Here is a 26,021-nt window from a genome sequence, read left to right as displayed (position 1 = left end):
GCCAAGCAACATCTGCATCCTCTGCACCCAGAGTCCCCTGCGGTCCTCAGTCATGCTGCCCTGCCCTCAGGGGCTACTGCTCTCTGGCCCACACATCCTTCCTGTTTCCAAGGATCTACGGAAGAGTGGCAGCAAGAGGCCTGAGTTCGGCCTAGACTCGCTGTATGATCATGGGCAAATGTTCTGCCATCCTTTAGGCCTCAGTTTTCTCATCTCTAAAATGAAGTTGGACTGCCTCTAAGGGGGATGCTGAGAGGCTGGAGCATGTGGTGAGCTGATAGGCCAGCACTATGTCATTAGAGTTGTTCCTGGGGGCAGCACCCTGGGCCAGGTCGAAGTGAGGTGCTGCCTTGGCTTGGCATCTAACCTGCACCCCATCTAAGCCAGGCCAGCCCCATCCTGGCTGAGCAGGAGGAGACATGCGGAGGGGTAGAGACCACAGGCTTGGTGAAGTACCAGCCCCAAGATGGAATTGGCTGTGAATTCTACCTCCTTGGCAGCCAAGCAAAGAAGTTTGTCCAAGGGAGCCAGACAGCCCATTGTCTCATTGAGTCTCCACTGTCCCCTTGAGAAAGCTCACCCCAGGCCACAGCTATCCCACCATGCTGCCCAGTTCTCCCAGCTGCTGCCAGTCTCCTCAGATGCCTAAAGCAGCTCGTGCTGGGCATTTCCCACAGCACTGGGAGGGTTCAGTGCCTTACCCATGTTGCCTGAGTTTACCCAATAGCAACTTAACTAGAAGGCTCTGCTGGCACCCCATTACAGAGTCTAGCACATTGACGTCCAGAGGAGCAATGAGGGAGAAAGGCCCTGTGTAAGGGTGGAGGACCTGAACTCTGAGCATTCCAGGGCCCAGATTCCAAGCATTTGCCTCTGCTCTCTCCTCACAGCCACTGCCTTTGCCGCAAGGTCTCTGGTGCATCTCCCCAGGCTCTTGGAGAGCACTCCCCTCCTGCAATGGTGTCAGCTCTGGGGAAATACTTCCAGAACACTCCCTGGAAGTGGCCCATGGTGACTTAGACATTGGACTTGGTCATTCTAGGGATACTCCTGAGAACCGGATGCTGGAACAGAGGTAGTCTCTGCGATCAGCGGGCTCCGTTCAGGTCCTTCATCCCAGCCTGGGCCCCACACTCACACAGGCTGTGTGCACTGTCGTTCAGCACTCCGTACACCTATGCCACAGCTCCTCGAGCAGACAGACCAGGCACTCCAGCCGGACCAGCCACCGTCCACCGCCTCGGGCTGGAAGCCCTCAGGGACGCACTCTCCATTGAGACACCACTACTGAGACAGATGGAGGCAGAGCAACCCAACCCCGACACCTATCGGTCATCCTCATCGCAGTGAGGACAAAGTGGGCAAGATAGCCTCAAAAGACAGGAGGATGGAAGGTGTAAGATAGTCTCTATGGTCACCCACAACCCGGACACCACGGTGAAGCTGAATGAATAATGAGATAAAGACAAGGGTGAGACTCATGCTCCCATTTCGTGATGGCAATTTGGGCCAGAGAAGGCTGAGGGTCAATGGAGAACAGCACAGGATGATAAGCTAAGGTTGACCCCAGCAAAGTCTGGCTAGGCATGGTCAGAGGGACGGCAGCCTCCCCCCACCCCCAGATTCAGCCAGGGTTGAGGTTTCCCACCTACCTTGTTATCCCCGCATCTTGTACCATCCACAGCTGCATCTAGCTTGGAATGACAGGTGGTCCCCACAGAGCACCACAGCGTGTGGCAGACGTTCTGCAAAGAGGCATTACCCTCATAACTCTGGCCCTAGTATCCCCTAAGGACCCCTTGGACACTTTCCATAGGGACGGTATATCATGTGAGTGTGCAAGTGTGAGGTCCTCTGTCTGCTTCTCCTCTGGCCCCTCCCCTCAACCACATGATATCATGGGGTCCTTGGGAGGGGCTACCCTCCAGTCTGGGTTGATGCTGAGAGTTGTCTCCAGCTGGTCACCTCTTCCAGCCCCCAGTTACACCTTCCTGAAACACTCAAGGTAGAAGCTTATGTCATGTCTGTAAAGGATCCACTGTAGGACCCTGGAAGGGCACATTTTTTTTTCTCATCAATGCCAAATCCAGAGGTCTGAAGGACTTGTCCAGAGTCTCCTAGCAGTTGATACAGAATCCAGATCTGGGCCTGTGGTCACCCAAACCCAGGCCTCTGCCACAGGTCACATTAGGTAACACCATGCCCCTGAGAGCCCAGCCCAAGCCAGGCAGAGTTTCTCAAAGCCTGGCATTCTCAGGCTGGTGAGGGCCACCATCTGTGCCCCCCATACCATACTCACGTCCATGTCCTCACAGAAGACTGAGTAAGCCCCATACTGAAGGCGGCACTGGTGGTTCACATCATACAGGACACCGGGCAGCACGGAGGGGAAGTCAATGACATCCTTGGCTGGAGAGTCATCCAAGCACAGTCCCCACCCACGGCTGCAAAAAAAAAAAATGGAATGAGAAGGTAAAGTGAGGTCCCTGGGGCAAGAATGCAGCCTGAGACCCACAAGAAAGGCCTGGGTGGAAGGACAGAGCAAGTAGGACTTGTAGAAATGGGAGGAAAATGGCAATCTTCCACCTGGCCAGCAGGTCATATGACCCTGCCAGCCCAGCAAAGCAGCCCTGCAGACCTCTCTCAGCTGCCTGGAGTTCCAGCCAGCCAAGAAATATCCCACCCTGTTGGAGCCCATTTTCATGTTCCTAGTGGCTTTACCCAGCAGGTCTGCATAGAAAGGATGATTGGACCATGGACCTGAGGGCAGGTGTCTGAGATGGTCTGTACTTGGCTGTGCTGGGGAGGTCTTTTGCTCCATCCCTTGGCATTCCTTTAAATACTCCAGGGCAGAGACCATCAGGGCCTGATGGTTTAGGATCCAGGCCCTCTAGAAGCTATCCTGTATTTTCTGTCTGTTTCTCTCCCCTCTATCCTTCTAACTAATATTTCCTGCTGCTCCTACTCAAGAGTACTCTGGGAAAATATGGGGGTGATGGATGGTCCCCCATAGATGGCACCGCTGAACAGGAACTAAGAAAAAATAATAATATATACATTTATATCCTGAGTAGTTGGTGAAAGTGGGAGTGAGATCCTGCCAGTTAAAGAGGAACCAGTCTGGTTTTGTAATGAAAAAGTTAAATGGGGCAGGGGGTTTTATCCTAGAGAGAAAAAGAAAAAATGGACTGGACGGATGTCCGAGTATAAGGCTGCAGGGTAGAATCTTCTTTATCAAGATTTCTCTCTTTCTCTCTCTCTCTTAATTTCTATCTATAAAAAATAAAGAAGGTAGAGTATAATAATTTAGTGCAGGGAGAAATTTAGAGTAAGGTAGTATAGAAAAAATTTAGAAAAATAGCATAAAGAAAACAGGATTAGATAGGCAACTAGACAGAGAAACTAGGTCTTTAATTTTCTAACTTTGTGGCTGTGAATGCAAACTGGGGAAAATCTATCCTCTTGGAGTTTATTGAGCAGAAAAAAGATTCCTGTGGGAAGCTGTCCAGCAGCAGGAGAGAAAGTAAGTCTCCCCGAGGCAAAAGGCAGATGAAATAAGCCAAAGTTTAGAAGTCTTGGGAAAACTTTATGGTCTCTCTTAAACTAAAAGCTTTTTTTAAAAACTTAATCTTTCAGCAGCAATGGCACACACCTTTAATCCCAACACTCAGAAGGCAGGGCCAGGTGATCCCTGAAAGTTCGAGGCCAGCCTGGTCTACAGAGTGAGATCCAGTTCAGGCACCAAAACTACACAGAGAAACCTTGTTTCGAAAAATAAAAAAATAATAATAATAAAAATAAAACAACTTAATCTTTTTTGGAAACTAAAAGGCTTTCAAAACTTACTTTCTCCATTTCTCTTTCTGTAAGGATAAAATTAGATTCCCCTGGATAAGTGTGGGATTCACCTTTAGTTTGCTCTAAGGAAAACACAGAAAGCCCTCTTGGAACAGGACAAAACTTCTCTTCTGACCTCTGTCTCTTCAAGCCAATAGAAATTCTCTCCATAACTAGAATCTAGCCAATAGAAATTCTCTCCGTAACTAGACTCTAGCCAATAGAACTTCTCTCCGTAACTAGAATCTAGCCAATAGAACTTCTCTCCGTAACTAGAATCTAGCCAATAGAAATTCTCTCCGTAACTAGAATCTAGCCAATAGAAATTCTCTCCGTAACTAGAATCTAGCCAATAGAAATTCTCTCCGTAACTAGAATCTAGCCATAGAACTCGGGAAAGTTCAGGCAGGGAGCCACAGACAGCAGTATGGGGCAGGAAGCTGCTGGTATCAAAGAGGCAGTAAAGCCAAGCCTCTCAGCTGCGGGTGCAACTGAGGCATCAGGGACTTTGTTTCTGGGTGGGTGTCTATCAGAATGAAAAGGTTGCTCATAATTGCCCTAATGCAAAGATCCCCAAAGCAATGCAAACCCTCTCTGTTAGCATTGTATCCTCCCTTCTAACCAACAACTGAGAAGTGACTAGCCAGCGCCCGAGTTTGAGTGTATTCTGGGGATATTAGGGTTCTTGCAGTTGTGAACAGCTTCCTCATGGAGCTGAGACAGAAAGGTCAAGGTGCGCTTGGGGGGGGGGGGGGGGCGCGACACTGCTAGCTTAGCAAATGGCACAGTCACCTGCGAGACTGCAAGCCCCTAGTTGGTAGGTGGGGCTATGCAGCATCCATGGCTGCAAAAAGAAATCTCTCTGAAAAAAAGCTTTGTTTCAAGCACCTTCGGTTTCCCCTACTGACTCCTGGTAAAGCCCTGAAGGGATGCTGCCTCCAGCAATAAGCCACAGAACAAAGGAATGCATGCAACCAGTTTGGGGACTGGGTCAGGTGAAAGGCGTGATTAGGGAAATAACACCTGTCCTAATGTGAGTTTAAGGATAACAAAAACCTCATTTGATAATTTAAAAAAAAAAAAAAAAAGGAGAAGCTTGATTTATGAGCACAAACCACAGACTCTGAAAACCGAAATGGAGAAGGGACAGATTCCTCCCTCTAAGGTCCAGGACCTTAGGGGAAAACTGCTAGAGTTTGACCTCTCTCCAGAAGCAGCTAGCAGAGGAACAGAGCTGCAGCCTGAGGCATCTGAAGCTCTGCAGCTGGGAGGAAGGAACAAGCAGGACTAGATAAAGTTCTGTCAGGGAAAGTCTCCCTGAAGGAGCTGTAGGAAAGTTTTGCTTTAAGTACTTTCATTCCTGAACAAGCCCTGAGGAAATTTTGGTATTAGGGATGCCGGCCTCTATGTGCGCTAATGGGGCAGGTGCGATTCTGATCCCAGACCAATATCGGATGAAAGAGAAACGCTTAAGGCCAGAACTCTTTTGACTCAAGAAACCTCCCATAGTGAAGAGGAAAGCTCATTTACTCTTGATTTTTCAATAGAAAGCAAGCCTGGTAAAAGGGAACCAGAAGTTGACTCTCAGACCTGAAAAGAATTATGGGAAATAATCCAAAAGGTAGCTCATAACAGCAGGCTGATATAAGAGAAATGCATTCTGGGAAAGATAGTTTTTCTGCTAAGATGGCTACTGCCCAGTAAAATTGATTTTACTAATTTTTTTCCTAAACATTGCTGAAAAGCTTAGATTTACTTCCCAAAAAGTTGAGAGCAAACAAACAGCTTGCCTCACAGGAGATACTTAAAACAAACAAACAAAAAAAGCTTATGAGATTGAGTTGTGTTTAAGATTCCAAAGAAACATCGAGAGCATTAAAAGTCGCTCATAGTAAACTTAATATACAGCTTCTAAAAAATTAAGAAGGAAGAAAGAACTGTAAGGAAACAGAGCTCAGAGCTTTGCCACTTTTGGTTCCTTTGGGAAAATGCCTTATATTGCCTAATAGCTGCACGGTATGTTTTTTACAGTAGCTGGATGACGAAGAGTTACCTATAAGGGCAATGAAGTTACTTAGAAATACATTAAGCTTTCAAGTCTAGCAAGGGGACCTGCTAAATGATGCAGGTCTGGAACCCCACTCCAACTTAGACAATTATCTTCTCGTGATGGGAAATTGACTGTTATGGAATGACTAGCTGAGCAATTCAGAAACAGAATGTTCCTTACAAAGTTTTTCTTCTGGTTCTCTTTTGGGGTTTGAAACGAAGTCCAAAGAAAATTACTCTCTGTGTTGTTGGAAGATAATGTAACATCTCTTCTAAATGTTAAGAAATCTTTAAATTTCTTCTAAGCATTAAGAAATCTTTTAAGAGTTTGCTAAGTTAGATATTTGCTAAGAGTAGCCCTATAGAGAGTTTGCTAAGAGATTCTATTCTACCTAGTGTAAATTAGTTAAGAATAAGAAGTATCTTTGCTAAGGTAGCCCTATAGAGTTTTCTTACGGATATAAGTTTGTAAAATATATCTTTAGAATTTCTTTAAGACATGTAGTAATAAACTTGTAAGAAGTATAAATAAGTATATGTTGAATGTGAGTTTGTGAAAAAGTGTAAATGTTGAATGTAAATCTATGCTTAATGTATAAGGTGAATGAACCTGGGATGCAGAAAACAGTGTCCATAGTAGACTGCAAGCTGGCAGTCTGAGCAGTTTCAGAAGCTCAGAAGCTGCTAAGAATGGCAGATGCCAGAACCAGCATAACAACCACAGCCAGGTATCCACAGCTGAGACCCATGGAACATCAACACAGTGCAGAAAAATCTAAGCTAGCAGCAAAAACGTTGCAGTTTTCTGTTTGATGGCTAAAAGAAAGTCTTTGCACCAACCAGCTCTTATGGAACTAATAGCTTCCATCCTGAGGGGAAAATTGCCATAAAACGCTACTGTAACTAAAAATGTCTCTGACCTGAGAACAAAAGTTGCAGAGATACTTGTTTGAACTAAAATTGTTAACCGCAAAAAGTTTTTGGTTGTGAGGAACATTTCTTTATATTTGGAAGTGGAAGTCTAGTACCAGAATTTATTTGAACTTTTTGAACTTAAAAAAAAATGAGATAAAACTACAAAAAGGTTTTGGTTATGGGTTTCTGCATATTTGGAAGGCTGGTGAATTTATTATTTGAATTTGGGGACTTAAGAAATGAATTGAACAGGAATAATTTCATTGCAATGGGATAATTTTGAATTTACTTATATATATAGACTCTATCAGTGCTGATTTATGGAACTGTTATGTAAAAATGGAACTGTGTAAATAGAGAAGTTTGGTGTGTGTGTTTTTTCCCCTAAAAAAGTTATAAAGAAAAGGGGGAGTGTTAATATTCCTCGGTCTATTTAACTTGAAAATATTTCAGTGTGGCTTGAGTAAATTAATGTTATGTTTTGTATAGTGCTACTAAGAAACTGTTTTTGAATGTAGGTTTGTAGGAATTATAATTATGTACAGTACCGTTAGCCTATTGATATTGATGCACCATAGTTTGTTTGGTGAAGATAGGGGAATATTTAAGTTTGATGTGAATACATCAGAAGTTTATCCTGTGTTTTGTTGGCAAGAGATTCAAATGGTTCTATTGAAATCGCTTTAAGTTGTAAGATTGAGAGATTTATAACTATGTATAGAAATATTTGTTAGAATTATGTTAACCTGTTAATGTTAATGATGAAGCTAAGAGAGTCTTTAAGTTTGATGCAGTTGCATCAGGAGTTTTTTGGTTTAGAAAGGGCTGGAAGCAGCTAAGACTGCTATAGTCACCTTAGACCCATTCCAACAAAGAAATGCCATCTTTTTCATCCTTTACTCCTTCACTGAGAAGTGTGACAGCTATGGAGATTGCTGTGAGCTCTTAATGGGGAGTTGTTTTTTTATATATTAAGAAGGGGGGACCTGTTGGAGCCCATTTTTAGGTTTCCTAGTGGCTTTACCCAGCAGGTCTGCATAGAAAGGATGATTGGACCATGGGCCTGAGGGCAGGTGTCTGAGATGGTCTGTACTTGGCTGTGCTATGAGGAGGTCTTTTGCTCCACTCCTTGGCATTCCTTTTAATAGCTTAGGGCAGAGACAGTCAGGGACTGATGGATTAGGATCCAGGCCCTCTAGAAGCTATCCTGTATTTTCTATCTGTTTCTCTCCCCTCTATCCTTCTAAGTAATATTTTCTGCTGCTCCTACTCAAGAGTACTCTGGGAATATATGGGGGGGAAGGGGAGGGATGGTCCCCCCACACCACCCCTAATGCAGCCCTTGGCACAAGCCACTGTCCCAGCACAGACACTCTGGCACCTTTCTCCCAAAGGTTGAGTCCTCCAAACCCTCAAGCGGTTATGCTCTTAGCTCCTGCAGCCTCTACCCTTACTGGGACCCTGGGGCCAGGCTGGATTGGGCCAGGCTCTGGAAACCATCACACCACAGCTGATAAAACAAAAGGCCTCTGGAGGAACAGCTGCCCAGCCACCTCCCACCCTGACCTGAGGGCCTGCCCCCTGCTCCTTACTCCCTGTTCCTTCCTGCCTTCCTCTAGCCAGCATTCCAAGGCAGTGACAAGAGAATGGACCAATGTGAGCAGATACAGCCCTTGTCCATCACACACCCCTTCTGATGTGGTGCCCAGGAAGGTGGCCATGCAGCACCACCAGCAGGCAAGGAGCAGGGAGGCAACAGAGCATGGGAGGGACATCTCAAGTCCCCTGCAACCACCCATGCCTTGATCAACTCTAAATGTTCTGGAAGCAGGAGGGTGACAGCATGCTGCCAGTCCCCTAGGGCTCATTTTGGTCCTTCATGGATGGGAGGAGGGTCCAGAGCCCACAGCCTAAGGAGAATTGAGCCACAAAGATAGGCAACTAGGTTGAGCCACAAAAATAGGTCACCAGACAGAAAGGACTTAATTGGAAATAACAGGTGGGACACAGGTCCAGTCAGTGGGAGGTGAGTACAACCTCAAGCAAAGTAAATTTGAGGATAGACGGTACCAGGCCAGGGAGACAGGATGAACATGGTTTTTGTTGGAGCAGGCAGAGGGAGAAGTTCCAGGAAAGAAAAAAACAAAAACAACAAAAAAAGAAGAAGAAGAAATAGAATCTGGCCAAGGGAGTGAGAGGGGACACTAGTCCCTTGTGACTCTGTGCCAACCTGCTGGGGGCAGGGCACCTATGGACTTGATGCTGGACAGCTAGAGAGCTGGCGATGTACCTCTCTAATTGGCTGAGGATGTTATGTGGCCTCAGTTTACTCCTGATCCTCTCTGAACTATCACAGCCTCATGTCCAAGGGGCCAATCCCAAGCTATAGAAGTACCCACAGCAGTGCCTGGGAAGTCACAGAAGCAGCTGCCAGCTGGCCTTCCCCTCCTCTGTGAATGTTGTATGACCTTGGGCTACCACCCACCCTCTCTGGACCTTCACATCCTTGTGTGTAAGAGGCTGGCCCCAAGCTATAGATGTACTCCGAGCTGTGTCTGCTTAGGAAAAGTCAGGGGCAGCCTTTCCTTCCTCTGGCTGGCTGGCTGGCTCATGGCCAAGCTCCTCACACAGCTGGACACACACCAAGGTCCCCACACCCATCAGCCATCCCCTCAGGGTTCTTCCTTGTGCTAATTATGGCAGGGCCGGGTCACCCCACATAGGGTCAGAGTAGACATGGGGTGACTCCAGTGGGAAGCCTTACTGTCACCTCAGTATTGGGAAGAGCTGTCAACTGCCAGTTTCCCTCCCTGGTCCTAGTTTCTGGTCATAGAGTTGCTGCACAGAAGGTTGTTGGAGGTGAAATAAAGAGCCCTGCACTCCATCAAGCCTGCCTCCCACTCTGCAAAACCCCTAACTTCAAGAAGAGGCGTGAGCAGGGCTTCCCTGCCTTGCACAGGAGAGGCTCATGGATGCTGCAGCCTCTCCACCATACCTAAGCACTTCTCAGCCCAGAGACGCCTGGAGTTCTTCAGGTCAGCTGTTTTAGACTAGCTGCAGATGCCCCTTCACCCCACAACCAACCACCTCCTGATCCTTCACCCCGTCAGGTTCCCTAGGTCCTGCCTCTGCCAGGCTTCCCCTATGCCCAGCTTCCTCTCCTACCCGGCTTCAGTGTCAGCTCTAAAAGCCCTCAGAGCATGTCCCTGACTCCAAAAGAGATCTCTGTCCCTCTACATCTTCCTACACCCCATACACACCCAGGACTGCTGCCATCCCTCACCACTTTGAGTTACTGTGCCTTCATCTCAGTATGGGTGAGGGCCTGCAGACAGGTTCTATGTGTGACCCTGGCCTCAGTTACATATGTGCCTGTGGACCCAGCCAGGGGAAGCCATGTCTCAGTCTACTGGCTCAGGAAACAGATATTCACAGAGAACTGAGAGGCGTGGCCATATAGGGATAGTGGGTGGTCTGTACATGATGCTGAGAGTTCTACAAGCTGTGGAAAGCCTGCTGGACCACCCATTCGGCACCCCCTCGTTCAGATCCCCACCCGGTTTTGGCAGAAACTGTCTCCTATCCTACTCCAGCAAGGAGCTAGTGGATGGGAGATGGAACAGTCACTCTGCCTGTTGTAGAGGGTTCCTCTGCTTTCCCTCCTCCTGGACTTTGCACCCCTTGCCTGCTCACTCACAGATGGAGCAGAGAAGTGTGCCCTGACCTGGTGTGGGTGACTCTCCCTCCCAAGCACCCTCAGGTGGTGGGTTCCATTTCCATCTGCAAGATATGCCTCAGGCTCAGGCTCTCTGCCTCTCCTCCTACCCTGAGCCCAGGCCCCCAGCCAAGGCTCTCATACATTCCAGCAGCTAAAGGAACACAGAGACTTGCCTGTTCCGCTATCTGTCCCTGAGCCAGGGTGCTGGGTGGCACTCTGGGTGGGGCAGCTGGGAACAAGCCCTGTGGGTGTTTCAGGGTACCCACTATTCTGATTTCCCAAGAAATCTCATCCTCTGCCCGTCTCTGGGAGGCTCACCTCCTCCCCAACCCAGGCTGCTTCTCTGGTTCAAATGCACTTGGTCAGCTACTTGGTAACTGTAGAAAGAATAATAGCAGCCATGGCCATGGACTGACTGTGTACTATGGTAGGCGCTGTGCTAAGTGGGCCTCTTGTTTTCTTGGTTAATCCTCAAAGCAAACACCCAGCTTGTCCATCATGATCCGCATTGTTGGAGGCTTAAGGGCTAATGTAACTCATCTGCCAACACAAGGAGACTGGGCCAGGGTCCAAGCTTTAACCACCAAACTGAACTCTCCAGTTTCCAGTTGTCACCCCTCACCCAAATCCCTCTTCGAGGGGAGGCCTGTGTCCATGCTGTCACCAGCCCAGACCTCCAGGCATGCAACAGCCTAATGCCATAGGGAGCGGGCTTCCAGGGAACCACAGCACACTGAGCAAGCAGGCCTGTCTCCTCTGCTCTCCACCAAAGCTCTTCTACACTGACATTTGAAGGATAAACAAAGCATAACTCCACCCGGGCAGAGGGTAAGAAGGACATGATGACAGCAAGTGAATGATGTCAACAGAACTTCTGGAAGCTGCAAAGCAGATGGTGGATCAGTAGCTGACTTGGTAAAGTGACAGAAGCTGAGAGCTAAAGCCGGTGCAGAGAAACAAGGGAGAAACAGAACCCTAGAAGACTCAGGAATCGGGAGCTCAGGGACCCTCAGATATCTGGGGGCTAGTAGGGCTGAGGACGGAGCTAATTTGAAGGTTTCCACTCCAACCCTGTGTGGCCAGGTGATTACCATCACCCTACCCAGAAGAAAAGAGACCCAGGAGGATCTGGCCTAGGAATTGCAATCATAGGCAAAGGCCCACAGCAGAAGAACCTATGCAGAAAGAGCCAGTAATGCTCTGCACAGTGAACACTAAGTCATCAGCCAGCCCTGTCCTATCGAATGCCAGCTGAGAAACGTGACATGCTCCCAGGAGACTAGAGTCTTCTATGGGTATCCCAAGTCACTCAGAAACATGACCCCAGTTTCTGGCATTTAAGGATGCAACCCCCCCCCAAAAAAAAGCTGAATCCCAATAAGCCCTTCATCAGTGACTCAGAAAGCCATCACCAAGAAAGATCTCCCAGAAGGCAGCTGTTTCTCCATCTCTATACAAAACATACCAACACACTGAAAGAAAATCTTTAACATGAAAGAAATATGTTTAGAAAGAATAAACCAAGCTGTTGAGAGATGACTTATCAGTTAAGAGCACTTGCTGCTCTTGCAGAGGATCAGAATTCAGTTCCTAGCACCCACATCATGTGCCTCACAGCAGCCTCTAACTCTAGTGCCAGGGAATCCAATGCCTTTTCCTGGCCTCTGCAGGTACTGCACTCACATGTGCAAACATGGAGACACATACATATAAATAAAATCAGTCTTTAAAAAAATAAATAAGTAACCCAAAGAAAAAGATTTCAAACCAGGAGGTAGGTGATGGCTCATGCCTTTAATCCCAGCACTCGTGAGGCAGAGCTAGGCAGATCTCTGAGTTCGAGCCCAGCCTGGTCTACAGTGCAAGTTTCGGGACAGCCAGGGCTACACAGAGAAACCCTGTTGTGGGATATTTGACATCCAATAACTAGGCAGGAGGTATAGGCGGGACTTGTGGGGGGAGACAGGAAAAGGAGATGAATCCAAGAAGGCAGGAGATGGCATGGAGACACAGGGAGTCAGGCATACAGAATAAAAGAAAGGCAAAAAGCCACATAATAAAATGTAGATTAATAAAAGCACGTTACTTTAAGTTGTAAGAGCTAGTGAGACAAGCCTAAGCTAAGGCTGAGCTTTCATAATTAATAATAAGTCTCCATGTTGTTATTTGCGAGCTGACCTGGCAGCCTAATGAAAAACCCAACCACATTTGGTGCCCAATGCATGGCATACAAATCCACATAAGACCTGAGAAAGCTGAAGAAAAGTTCTGAATAGGCTCGGAGCTTACAGTGTACATAGGTGTGGCCTTTTAAGAGACCCTGCTATGGAGCACTTGAATGAGGGTTATGAGCAGTAGGCAATGCACTACATGGAGGCAGGAGACTAGGTAGAAGCCTACTAGAGCTGGGGAAGATAGACCAGCGCTAGGCCAGGGCCCACAGGAATGAGGTTTCACTCTCACTGACCTGAAGCAGGCTGGAGCCAGCCACCAGCACCATGTGCCAGCACCATGCACTAAGCTGAACCATACAGCAGCTGACATGGCCGTTTAAGATTTGTCTCACACAGGCCGGGTGGTGGTGGCGCACGCCTTTAATCCCAGCACTCGGAGGCAGAGCCAGGTGGATCTCTGTAAGTTTGAGGCCAGCCTGGTCTACAAAGAGAGATCCAGGAAAGTCACAAAGATACACAGAGAAACCCTGTCTCGGAAAAAAAAAAAAAAAAAAAAGATTTGTCTCACACAGTCGAGAATGCTGCAGGCCCTTAGTAAAGCCAGGTCCAGACACAGAAAACCTCTAAAAGGGTACACTGTGTTTAAAAATGTGCTTAGATGCTGAAGAAAGAAGAGAAAATGGATATAGACAGTCATAGAAAAAATAAATAGTTTAAAAGTGTTTAAAGAGAGAGAGTAAAGTAATATATATGTGTGTATATGCCATGTAAAGATGGGAAATACACGGGTGTCTGGATTCTGCATGGTGCTTTGATGACTGAATTTTTTAAATGCTAATGTTAAAAAAAAACAGCTGTTGAGAGACACTGGATTATGGAAACTGCTAAATTAAACCAACCTACATATTTTAAGAATGTCTTAACTTCAAAGTTGAAGTCAGAAAATATGTTGCATTAGAAGAGATGTTATCTCCTTGTTTCCACAGGTAACAAAAGTTATGGTTCTCTTCAAAATTAATGAAGATCAAATTCTGACTGAGGAGAGAATTCCTGAAAATCTTAGCTACAAACATGAAGAAACCAAGAAAAGCTACAGGATAGGTGACATATATGCTGATCCCTCAATATATGCTGATCCCTCAACATGGGAACAGCTCTGAGACGGGATGAGACATGATAAATCTTGTTGGCTACAGAAACCTCATGACTTATTATTACATGCCATCTTTTCATATGGCATGGTTAGAGATTTGGTTATACAGTCCAAACAGATTTATCAAGTTAATAGATGCCTTTTTACCTGCTCAAACATAGAACAAAAGATTATCTTTAGCTAACTTGTACACATCACACATTCCATACTTGTGTTAATGTAGATATATATGTTACCTTTAAAAGTTTGTGTTTTCAGAAAGAAAAAAAGGACCAGACATCAATAAAGATAAGTAGCCAAGGTGATCCAGCCTCTCAGAATGCATCTGTTGCAGTTTCCTCAAAATTCTGCATCCAGAACAACTTCAAAGCTGCTTACTGAGATGGTCCAGTCTCATAGACTATCCAGCCGAGACTTCAGGTAAGCTCTACTCTTTCCCATCAATAGAGGCTAAACAAAAAAATAATACAGCTAGCTCTTCCAGGGCTTGACCACTATCCTAATTTTTCTCAGGGTCTCTAAAAATGCCATCACCCCCAGACAACAGGAAGCAGACTAGAGAACACAACAGCCATTCCTAAGAAGTAGGGTGGGTGGTTTTGGAAGTTTGGTGGGTTATGAATATCTGTCATTATTTGGGGAGGGGGTTGGTTACAAGTTGTTAATGATCATGGTAAGGGAGGAAACTAAACAAGGGAGGTTGGATTCAAGGATCTCATTCTGAAAAGAAAAAAAGGGGGATATAGGAATGATAGGATAAAAGGGTAGATTGAATATACTTTTAACTAAAAAGCAACTATCAATCTCAAATATTTTACATTGGAATGAATTTTTATATGTTAATACAAATTCAAGGTTATTTTTGTTATACTGTATGTGTGTTTCTATTCTTGTTTAAGGTATTATCCCCATGCAGCTCATTTAAAAATGTAAAGTTCTAGTTCTTGAAAGCTATTTAGGATAATTAAGAAATACAGGTTAAGCTGGGTGGTGGTGGTGCACATCTTTAATCCCAGCACTTGGGAGGCAGAGCCAGGTGGATCTCTGTAAGTTCGAGGCCAGCCTGGTCTATAGAACAAGATCTGGGACAGGCACCAAAACTATACAGAGAAACCCTGTCTTGAAAAACAAAAAAGAGCCAGGCAGTGGTGGCGCACGCCTGTAATCCCAGCACTCGGGAGGCAGAGGCAGGTGGATCTCTGTGAGTTTGAGGCCAGCCTGGTCTACAGAGCTAGTCCAGGACAGGCTCCAAAGCTACAGAGAAACCCTGTCTCAAAAAACAAAAAAACAAAAAAAAAACACACACACAAAAATTTTTTTTAAAGAAAAAGAAAAAAGAAGAAATGGAGGTTAGAAATTAGACATCTATAATAATCAAAATTGTAGTCATATTGGATATGTTTTCAAGATTAAACAGAGATATAGTTTAGATAGATAGATGGTCTTCAAATACTTCAGAGACCTACAGAATATGGTATTTAAGATGTTTTAATAACATAAGACTTTTCATGACAGTGATACACATCTGCTCCTGGCAGCACCAATTTTCTTCAAAAAAGAATAATGAACATTGAAGAACCTCCATATGGGGTTTGCTTTTGTTGTGCAGTTAGCCACCGGGCCAAGAAACTGCCCTTGCCTCGACTGCTGATGGTATGCTCTCCAAATTGAAGAAGCAGGACACAAAAAGCAACTTCCAAACTTTGCCATGACAAGATAGGACAGTCCTTCAAAATCCCGCTTCACAGAAAAGTCTGCCAGATATTCCAGGCCCATAAGCCAAAGATGGATACCCTGACATTGCAGAGGAACCTTGGGTGACTGTCTGGCCATCAGCTGCTTCTGTCGTGTCTATGGTTTTAGAAGTTGTTTACTCTGAATTTGCTGTTTACTCAGATAACATTATATCCTACCCAGGTCTCTGATGGAGTTGAAAACAAGATAGTTGTAGTTACAGTTTTCCTTGTTACCAAATTCAGAAAAAAAACTCACAAAAGAGGTGTAAAGTGTATAAGATTGAGAGACATGAAAGTTTAAACTGTTTATCTAAGAAAATTATCTGAGATCTAAAAAGATAATTTTGGGTTGGTAAGACAAGTTATGATAGAATACAACTGGACTGGACATTGCAAATGTAATTCTTACTTGATAATTATTCTTATTGTATATAATATTACTGTATTAAAGTTAAAATCTTTCCTTTTTATTTAGACAAAAAGGGGGAAATGTGGGGTATTTGTACACTGTGTGAAGATGTATTGCCTTGATTAGTGTAATAAAAAACTAGGCAGGAGGTATAGGCAGAACTTTCGAGAGAGAAAGGAAGAAGGCATGAATTGAAACATGCAGGAAATGCCATGGAGACACAGGAAGTCAGACATACAGAATAAAAGAAAAGTAAAGAGCCACATGGTAAAACATAGATTAACAAAAGCAGGTTAGTTTCAGTTACAAGAGCTAGTGGAACAAGATTGGCCTTAAGTCTCCATGTCATTATTTGTGACCTGGCAGCCCAAAGAAAAATCCAACTACAAAACCCTGTCTCTAAAACACTAAAAAAGAAGAAGAAAAAAAGATTTCATAAATTCATGTAAAGCTGAACCTCAGAAAGAGCAGACAATGCACTTATGAAGTAAGACAACTTAAAAATGAATATTTAGGGACTATTAAAGCTAAGGAAGTAAAAAGAACAATAAACAAAATGTCAAAATTTTAATGGAGTAGAGACATACATGTATAATACCAGCACTTAGTGGAAGGAGGCAGGAGGATCAGGAGTTCAACATCAGCCTTGACTAGCTTGGGCTGCATGAGGCAGCCATCTCTAAACAAACAAAACCTATATAGAAGAAGTATATGAAAGCAAAGCAACACCTCTCTGAAAAGAAAAGATAGAAAAAGCCAAAAAATTAAGGAAAAAACAGCTCAATATTAAAAGAGTTTCAGAAAGAAAAAAATAGATTATCAAAAATGAATAATACAAAAACATCTCCAGTAACTGAAAAACATGTGTTTCTAGATGCAGACAGCCCAATGAATGTCCCCAAAATAAAAAGAGACCAAGGCACAGATTCCTAAAAGCTTTCAGACTGTTTAAAAGGTCACATTCAAAGATGTCAGGATAGGAATGGTAGGTATGGGGTGTCTCAACAGTAATGTTGGGAACTAGCAGATATCAGAAAAAAAAAAAAAAAAATGCCTTCCCACATTCCAAGAGTGACTAGGTACCAAATTAAACTATCAAGCTTATGTTAAAGAAGAGCAAAGGCATGTTTAGACAGACGGTTTACCTCAATGTGCCCACTTTGGATAGATGCCTGAGGGTGTGCTCCATCAAAACAACAACAAAAGATAATCCCTCAGAAGCAAGGAATCCAGGAAACAGGAAGCCTCTCTATGACAATTTTAGGGATAGTCTAGGAAAGTATCCAGTCTACAGGGAAGCTGTGGGTGGTATAGTGGCTGGTTTTGTGTGTCAACTTGACATAAGCTAGAGCCATCAGAGAAGGAGCCTCCGTTGAGGAAATGCCTCCATGAGATCCAGCTGTAAGGCATTTTCTCAGTTAGTGATCAATGGGGAAGGGCCCAGCCCATGGAGGGTTCATAGTCCTGGGTTCTATAAGAAAGGAGGCTGAGCCAGGCGGTGGTGGTGCACCTTTGATCCCAGCACTCGGGAGGCAGAAGCAGATGAATCTCTGTGAGTTCGAAGCCAGCCTGGTCAAAGAGCGAGATCCAAGACAGGCTCCAAAGCTACACAGAGAAACCCTGTCTTGAAGAAAAAAAAAAAAAAGCAGGTTGAGCAAGCCAGGGAAAGCAAGCCAGTAAGCAGCTCCCCTCCATGGCCTGTGCATCAGCTTCTGCCTCCAGGTTCTTACCTGTTTGAGTTTCTGTCCTGACTTCCTTCAGTGATGAACAGCAATGTGGAAGTATAAGCCAAATAAACCCTTTCCTCCCTAAAATGCTTTTTAGGTATTTCGTCACAGCAATAGAAATCCTAACTAAGACAGGTGGGGAGGTTATAGATGTGGAAAAGACAGAAAATAATAAATTGTGTGACAGGGATAACCTTCTGAAAAGCCACATTCTCAAAAGAGGCACGGTTAGATGTGGAAGGGCTTAAAAGAGAAAAGAAAACCAGGCAAATCAAAAAAACTTGTTATATAGGGGCTAGAGAGATGGCTTTGTGGTTAAGAGCACTGGCTGCTCTTCCAGAGGACCTGGGTTCAATTCCTTGCACATACATGGCAACTCACGACCATCTGTAACTCCAGTCCCAGGGGCTCCAATGCCTTCGTACCTCCACAGGTACCAGGTCACATATGATACATAGATATACATGCAGACAAACCCTTATACACATACAATAATTAAAAAATTTTTATTTCATCTTGTTATAATACTTGGTTCAGAAAAAAATAAGCATAAAGCCATAATAATGGAAACATTTAATATGTACTTGCTATGGTTTGAACTGTCCTTCATGGGCTTATGGCTTTGAACACCTGGTCCCCAGCAGGTGGCATTGTTTGGAGATATTAGGGAACCTTGAGACACTGGGTCTACAGGGTGCATATAGCCCACTGGGTGAGTGTCCTGAGGGTTATAATCCACCCAGTCTTCAACCCACTGCAGCATCCCAAATTGCCTCAGGCTCTCACCTATCTGGACAAAGACAATCCAGCCACCACCCCTTACCACCCATGGTGGACTGCATCCTTAAAGAGTGAGTCAGAATTAATCCTTCCTCCCTTACATTGTTTCACCAGGGATCTGCTCACAGTAATAAGACAAGCAGTACACTACTTAATGGAAATGTGTTACAGCTATTTGGGGCCGATGTAGGAGAAACAAGTATGAATACAGGAATTAATGCAAGAGAGCTAACTGTCCTGCTAAGATCTAGAATGAAAAATCCAAAAACAACAGTCTAGAGATGCTTCCATGAAAGTACAGCTAGGGAAAGAAGCTGCATGATTTAGGGTTAAAAGCAGCTGTCTTGAGAGAAAGGAGGAGGCCTCTTAAGATTCTACTCTTGACATTTTTAATTTTTCAATGTCTTTGAACCTCAGCGTCATAAGCGAGATCTGAAAGGACACAGGAGCATGTGCACGAGCCAAAGAGACGCACAGTGTCTGCGTCCAATGTTCTTTGTCACTCTATTTGTATGTGGCATTCACTCTTCTTCATAAGCACAGGATCCTCCTGATGGACCCACCGCTAAAGGGGAAGGGAATTGGCGCAGACATGCCTACAGAGAGAGAGGAGTATGGACAGCCCCAGAGGCTGTACTGTCACTCCAACCCCAACTTGCTTCCAATGAAGAAAGAAGCATTGGTGCTGCAAACAGGGCCAACTAAGGAGCCCCCACGTCCCTTCCTGCTCAGGTTACATCCCTGCATCGGCCAATGACTGTGCAAACAGCGAGGATGCAAGAAGAGGAAAGGACAAGATGGGCCCCACAGTGATCTTTTCTTTGGGGTTGTTCCCTGTCAGTAAGCAGAAGGAGGCCCATCGGGAATGAATGCACATATCGAGGAAAGCACTCAGAACAATAACAAGTAGTTTGAACAGTTTCATTCACTATTTCTGCTGCCCTAGTGAAGATCACCCAGAAAGGCCAGTTGTGCAGCTGCGATCATTCTGCGTGTTAAAAGCTGACAGTGGCATTTAAGATCAAACTGGTACCAGCGGTGGGCATGTAGCAAGGTCTCCAAGAGCGTGCCTGGCCATGCTTGAGGCTCTGGGATTGAACAGCAGTACCACACATGTGGCCTGCACAAAGCAAAAGTGAATGGTAGAATGTGTGCTCAGAAGTTGGGTAGGGGCCCAGTGAGGTGGTCCAGCAGGTTAAGTGGCTTTTGCCATGCAAGCCTGGCAGCCTGAACTGAATGCCTGGAACTCACATAGAGGTGCAAGGAGAGAACTGACTGCACACAGTGGTCCTCTGGCCTCCATGTGCATGCACACACACACACACACACACACACACACACACACACACACACACACACACATATACACAAATATACACACTGATAATTTTTTTTTTTTTTTTTTGAGCTGAGGACGGAACCCAGCGCCTTGCGCTTGCTAGGCAAGCACTCTACCACTGAGCTAAATCCCCAACCCCCCCCCCCCTGATAATTTTTAAAAAGAGAGATCGTGAGTCAGGTGTGGTGTCGCACCCCTCTAAACCCAGCACTCAGGAGGCAGAGGCAGGCAGATCTCTGTGAGTATGATGCCAGCCTGGGTTCCAGGACAGCCAGACTACATAGAGTAACCCTGTCGAGGGAGAGAGAGAGAGAGACAGAGACAGAGAGAGACAGAGACAGAGAGAGACAGAGACAGAGAGAGACAGAGACAGAGAGAGACAGAGACAGAAAGAGAGAGAGACAGAGAGAGAGAGACAGACAGAGACAGAAACAGACAGAGACAGAGACAGAGAGAAGGAAGGAAGAGGAGGGAGAGATCTTAACTTTAAAAACAAGAGGAGGAAGAAAGAGGTGGGGGGGGGGGGGGAATTTAGGGCCAGGAAGATGGCTCAGCGGGTAAAGACACTTGTCTGACAACCCGAGTTCAAGCCCCAGAACACGCTTGACAAATCTAGAAAGCCCGTGCCCACAGGTTGTCCACTGACCTTCACCCATGTGCACCCCAATAAATAAATAAGTGTCAAAAATAATTTAGATTTAAACCCTTTTCTTATTTAGACTATTAAGAAGGAATACAGAACAGCTCAACAAAGTAAGAGCTTGAAGGAAAAGCCTTCTACTTTTTGCTCCTCTTTGGCCTCACTAGGCTGTGAAGCTGGCCACCCATCCTCCAGGATCCCTTGCCGGCCCTGACGGCCAGCATCTTCCTGACTGCATACAGTAACAGCCCTCCCTGTCTGTAGCGGTCTCACCTCCCTGCCCTGGAGCCTGACACCTCTCCTAGCTGGGCCCCCAGGAGCCCCTGCCAGTCCTCCAAGGCACAGCACCACAGCGCAGGTGCACTGTTCCAGAGGACTCGAGGCCCCGCATCTACCAGGCACCCCATACATCCCACTACCTGGCACTGCATCCCCGCCATGGGACAATGACCACAGAGACCACCAGGCCCCGGGAAGGACTTACTCGAGGAACCTGGTGATGTACTCGCGGCTGCAGCGGGACCAGGTGAGCGGAATGCCTCCGTCATACAGGAGCTGTGGAGACATGATGAAAGGCCGTTTCCCAATGGACTCACAGTCATTGCCGTTGCCGTCATGCTGAATGCCAAAACTGCGTGAGAGCACAGGCCCCAGGGGCAGGTGAGCAGCGGGAGGCCACCAGGCCTCCTTCCATGGGAGGTCTGCAAGGGGTACAATCCCAACTCCCGGGGCTAGCTCTGTCACGTCATAGCTATGTGGCCTTGAGAAAGCCACACACCCTCTCTGAGCCCGTTTCTTTAATACACAATATGGGGACGATAGTGGAATGCCCTGGGTTTCCCATCTACATGTACCAGGTTGAGCCTGAAATGAACCTGTTTTGAGACCATCACAGCCCCATCCTTGCACCCAGAGCTAGCCAAGAATAGCAATCCAGGAGATAGAGATGAGAATCTACTGTGGCCCTACATCCTCATTGGCCCCAGGATGACTTCAGGCTGTAAACTTGAGTCAAGAGGTCTGAGCTACCACCTCCCAGGAAGATCTCAAGAGACCATCCCTACCCTATGAAGAGCCCAAGAAAACAGTCCTGAGCAGCAGCTATGAACCAGGAACCATGCCAACTACTAACTCACTTTTAACCCTCATCACCCCCAGAGAGCCTCAGAGACAAGGAACTAGCCAGAGCAACAACACAGCCAGAACAGAAGGGCTAGGGCCACTAACACAGGCATGGCTGTGACCCAGCCCAAATCCTCTGGCTCACAGAGCTCTCTGGGAGCCTGCCATGAAGCCACTTCAGCAGATAACCAACCCCGGCACAGGTGGCGAAGGGCATAGGCCACGCTACACAGGAGCCACAGGCAGAGGTGACATTACTCTGACTCCAGTGGCCTCTGTCTATGAGGAGCACACAGAGGCCCAGGAAGGACATGGCACTTGCCCAGGGTCACAGAGTGGGCAGGAATGGAAGCCAAGTGACGTCACAGATGCCAGCACTGAGGGCAGTAAAGGGGGTGGCCAAGGCTCCACACACTGACCGGCCATCTCCATTCCTCTCACATGACACCCTGCAGATGGGCCTCAGAGATGCCCCAGCAGGCCTCTCTCCCGCTTACGGGAGGAAACAGGGGCAGTCCTGGGGCTTTGTGGTTGGGACTACCATCTCAGACAGTATTGTCCCCTGGGGTTTTGTGACCCATGATCCTTCCTGGCTGGTGCCCAAGAGTGGGAAGGTAAAGTCGGGTTTCTGCCTGGCAGTGGGGGCAGGTGAGTTACCTGTGTCCTAGCTCGTGGGCCACAGTGAAGGCCAGTGGCAGGCCAGTGTCCTCACTGACACTACAGCTGAGGTGAGGGTGGCACATGCCAGCCACGTGAGACAGGCCCAGGGTTTCGCAGGGGTGGTTCATGGCTGCACACAAATCCTTCCTGCAAAGAAAGAAGCGGTCACAGGCTGGCTTAGTCCAATGCCAAGAGGGCCAGGAGCAGCCCAGGCCACCCCAGGTCAGGTAGCAAGGGTGGCGCTTCTCACCACTCTGACATCGGACCCACACACAGCCATTTTAGAAACAGGTGCTTTTGCTCACATACAACCTTTCCAACACACCGGGACCCCAGAAAGGGATGTGTGCCTAGGACAAACAATGTTGGTACGACTCCAGCTGCCATAGCCCAGTAGAGGGAAGGTAACACACGCTAATATGGGCTCTGAGCCAAAGAGACAGCTCAGTGGGTAAAGGCACTGGTGGCCAGCCTGACGTCCTAGGTTAGATCTCTGGAATCTACACGATGGAGGACAAGAAACAATGCCTGCAAGTTGTCCTCTGAGTTCCACACATGTGCTATGGCATGCACACACACACACACACACACACACACACACACACACACATACATACACACACACACGTAAATAAATATATATAACTTTTAAAAGTTGGGAAAAAATAAATAAAATAGAGCCCCAGAGAGTGGGAGAGTGCAATAGAAAATAAACAGCATAAGAGTGTCTATTATCTAAGCTTCATTGGGCAAGACATTACGGTGGGGAGCCTGGGTGGCTTCAGGGTGTCTCTGTATGACAGTAACGTGAGATCCCTCAGTTCTAAGGCCCTCCCTCCCTTCCTGGCGAGGTACCTGGTGAGCAGGATGGCAGTGTCGTGGTGCTGCGGGTGAGCATCCCCCTTGGTGTTGATGCTCTTCTGCCACTTGCAGAAGCTCCTCAGAGTGTTGTCTGCATGGTGCGTGATCTTTAAGTCGTTCTGGGGACAGAAAGAGTGGTGGCTCATGCCTCATACGGAGCTCGGAGGGACAAGCCTGATTTGCCTCCACACCGAGACAGGCGTCAGAGAGGTAAGGGACAGAGCAACCAGGCTCTCCAGCCTCCACCCCTCTGTCTGTGACCTGACAGAAAGTGTCTCAAGGGCCAGAGGTGTCGGAGGATACTGTGATGGCCAAGGAGGCCTCAGCATGTCTTTGCATGTGGGGTACTCAAGGCACAGGGCAGGAGAGCTCTGGCCATTGCTGGGAACAGTTTAGGACTATATGATGTCTCACCTCCTCGTCTTCCAGCAGGATAAGGCGCACAATGGTGATGTGAATGGGGTTCCCGATGCTGGGGTCGTGAAACAGTCCAGCCACCTATCCGAGAGGGCGTGAGAGGGGATCAGGCTACAACTAGGATGTGGGATATGGAACCCAGTGCCCACCCCAGGCACCCAGGAACAGGCACATCTGATCACACACAATATCACTCTCAGGTGCACACCAGCTGCTCACATTACTGTGGATGTGTGTGTGTGTGTGTGTGTGTGTGTGTGTGTGTGTGTGTGTGCTGTGCCTGCCCAACTCCACACCTGTACTCACACCGCCCCCACTCAGCAGTGACCGACCACACACAAAATCCTTCCAGGTAGCTTCCTAGGGCTCTGGACTGTTCTGAACAATTTAACTTGAGATCTGCTTGCAGATACTGACCCACACACACACACACTTCCCCCGAAACAAAACCAATAGCAGCCCAGAGCACTGAATATCAGCTGCATAACATGGGCTCTGATTCTTCTCTTTCTATCCTGGGGAAACCAGGACCAGCCTTCTCAAGAAGCAGATATGAACGGATCCTGAGAGCTAAGGTGGGGGTCAGGTGCCAACATGGAGCCCCCACCACTCTGCTTTCCTGTGCTTTCTGACGGTGGTAGTTCTGGAGAAATGAGGGTGAGTATGTTCCTATCTGTCAGAGGCCCCAATGGCTACTGACAGTGCTCTAAGGGCCTCCCCTAACGACAGAAAGTGTACCAGAGTGCAGAGAACTGAATACCAATGGCCACCAGCCCCTTTAAAATGCCCACAGAAAAGAGGAGGCCAGGTCACAATTGGGGTCAGCTATCAAGTCCGCAGGGGGCAGATGGCAGGTTGGTTGTGACTTCTCATAGTACCTAAAGAAAAATAGTATCTAAATAGGAAGGGAGACTTGGAAGGAGTGTGCATGTGTGTGGAGGTCAGAGGTCAAGCTTGGCTATCATGTCTCAGAAACTATTTTGTTTGTTTAATTGATTTATTATTAGCCTGCTTAGACACAATGTGTGCATGTGGGCACTCGTGTAGCATGCACATGTGAGGAGGTCAGAGGCCAACCTCCAGGGATCTGTCCATTCTCTCCCTCTACCATGGGCTCTGGGGATCAAACTCAGATGCTCAGGTTTTCCAGACAAGTGCCTTTACCTGCTAGGCTCTCTCTCAAAGCCCCGCCTTCTTTGAGACAGCTTCTTCTTTGACCTGAAGCTTGCTGGTTAGGCTAGGCTGTCTAGCTGGCGAGCCCTGGGGATCTACCCATCTCTGCCTTCCAGCACTGGGGTGACAAGCACGTGTCACCTTATCTGGCCGTTTTATGTGAGTTTGGGGGGGTTGAAAGCACTTTGCCAACTGGACTATCTCTTAGGCCCTAGACATAATTCTTAAGGAAAAGGAGGAATGTTGTGGGTAGATGGCCTCCCGAAGTCAAAAATGAAGATACAGTGATGCCAGGGGCTACCGTCACCCCGTATTCAGACTGGGTATCAGTCCCTTAACTACCTACAGGAGAATGTGAAGGCCAACCCCACCTCTTCCCAATAGAACCTGCTGAGCCCTGAAGCAAAATGCCTGATCCTTGGTCACCCAAAGGTGTTGTGGGAGCCTGTTAAGTCTGGGGAGGTCTCACTGTGCATAAGTCTGGACCGTAGGAGACTCTACTGCTGACTATAGGGAGTTCCACCATAGCTGACTCTGTAAGAGGTAACACTGAGAAGAACAGGACCTCGGGGCTGATAACCCTACCCTGCCCTTCCTCACCTGTCCTGAGGCCAAGCCCTGTTATTCAGCAATAGCCCCCTACAGCCTGGCCTTCAGTGGTCACCTCCCTGTGCAGACCAGGTTCAGCAAAAAAAAGCCTGAGTGAGGCCCCTGAAGCAGAGGCCTTTTGTTCCCTAAAGAGCAAGGAGCCAGTGATGGTATCCAAGCCAGGAAAGGCTACGACAGGACTCCACTCGCTCACGCAGACTCACACAATGGGACTGTGATGTTAGCAGGTGGACATCAGCCACAGCTGCAGCCCCTTCTTTTGAGCCCTGGCTTCACAGCCATCCATCCTAGCTGACCTCAGAGGCACTTCCTCTAAGGTGGCATCAAGTGAGCCCTGGCCTAGGGGACAGACAGAGCAGTACAGAGATCATTTCTCCTGAGGGGCTACAAGGTGGCCTGCAGGTTCCTATCTGCCCTTCAAGGAGGGATCTGAGGCAGGAGGATCAGCCACAGTCCCCACTGGGTGGGCCTTTAGAGACCCAGACTACCTTGTATAGCTCTGTCTTGCCTACCTGGACTTGCTAAGCCCATGCATCATTTCAGAGGCCCTGTCATTTCAACTGTTAGGTGGAGTCAAGAGTAGCGTGTCCAGTCCACCAAGTGTTTCTGTCCTCCCTAGCTCACAGACCTGCCCAAGGTCACCAGCTAGAAGACCTTAAATTGAGCAGACATTCCCATCTCTAAGGTATGTAGGTGTCTCAG

General features: G+C 47.0%; 1 protein-coding gene across 1 annotated transcript in view; it reads right to left on the bottom strand.

The window, feature by feature from the left end:
- The window catches only part of Adamts7 (ADAM metallopeptidase with thrombospondin type 1 motif 7), a 51,502-nt gene that overhangs the window by 12,042 nt on the left and 13,439 nt on the right, over window positions 1–26,021 (bottom strand). The window contains exons 5-11 of the mRNA XM_036191713.1: window positions 23,535–23,618; window positions 23,115–23,239; window positions 22,257–22,406; window positions 20,962–21,108; window positions 2,300–2,444; window positions 1,653–1,745; window positions 1,139–1,284 (exon numbers count right to left, since the gene is read on the bottom strand). Coding sequence (XP_036047606.1) covers window positions 1,139–1,284; window positions 1,653–1,745; window positions 2,300–2,444; window positions 20,962–21,108; window positions 22,257–22,406; window positions 23,115–23,239; window positions 23,535–23,618 — 890 coding nt within the window. The remainder of the gene's footprint in view (window positions 1–1,138; window positions 1,285–1,652; window positions 1,746–2,299; window positions 2,445–20,961; window positions 21,109–22,256; window positions 22,407–23,114; window positions 23,240–23,534; window positions 23,619–26,021) is intronic.

This window comes from Onychomys torridus, chromosome 7, assembly GCF_903995425.1.
Source record: "Onychomys torridus chromosome 7, mOncTor1.1, whole genome shotgun sequence".
NCBI classification, from domain to species: Eukaryota; Metazoa; Chordata; class Mammalia; order Rodentia; family Cricetidae; genus Onychomys; species Onychomys torridus.
This window is presented reverse-complemented; position numbering and strand designations above follow the sequence as displayed.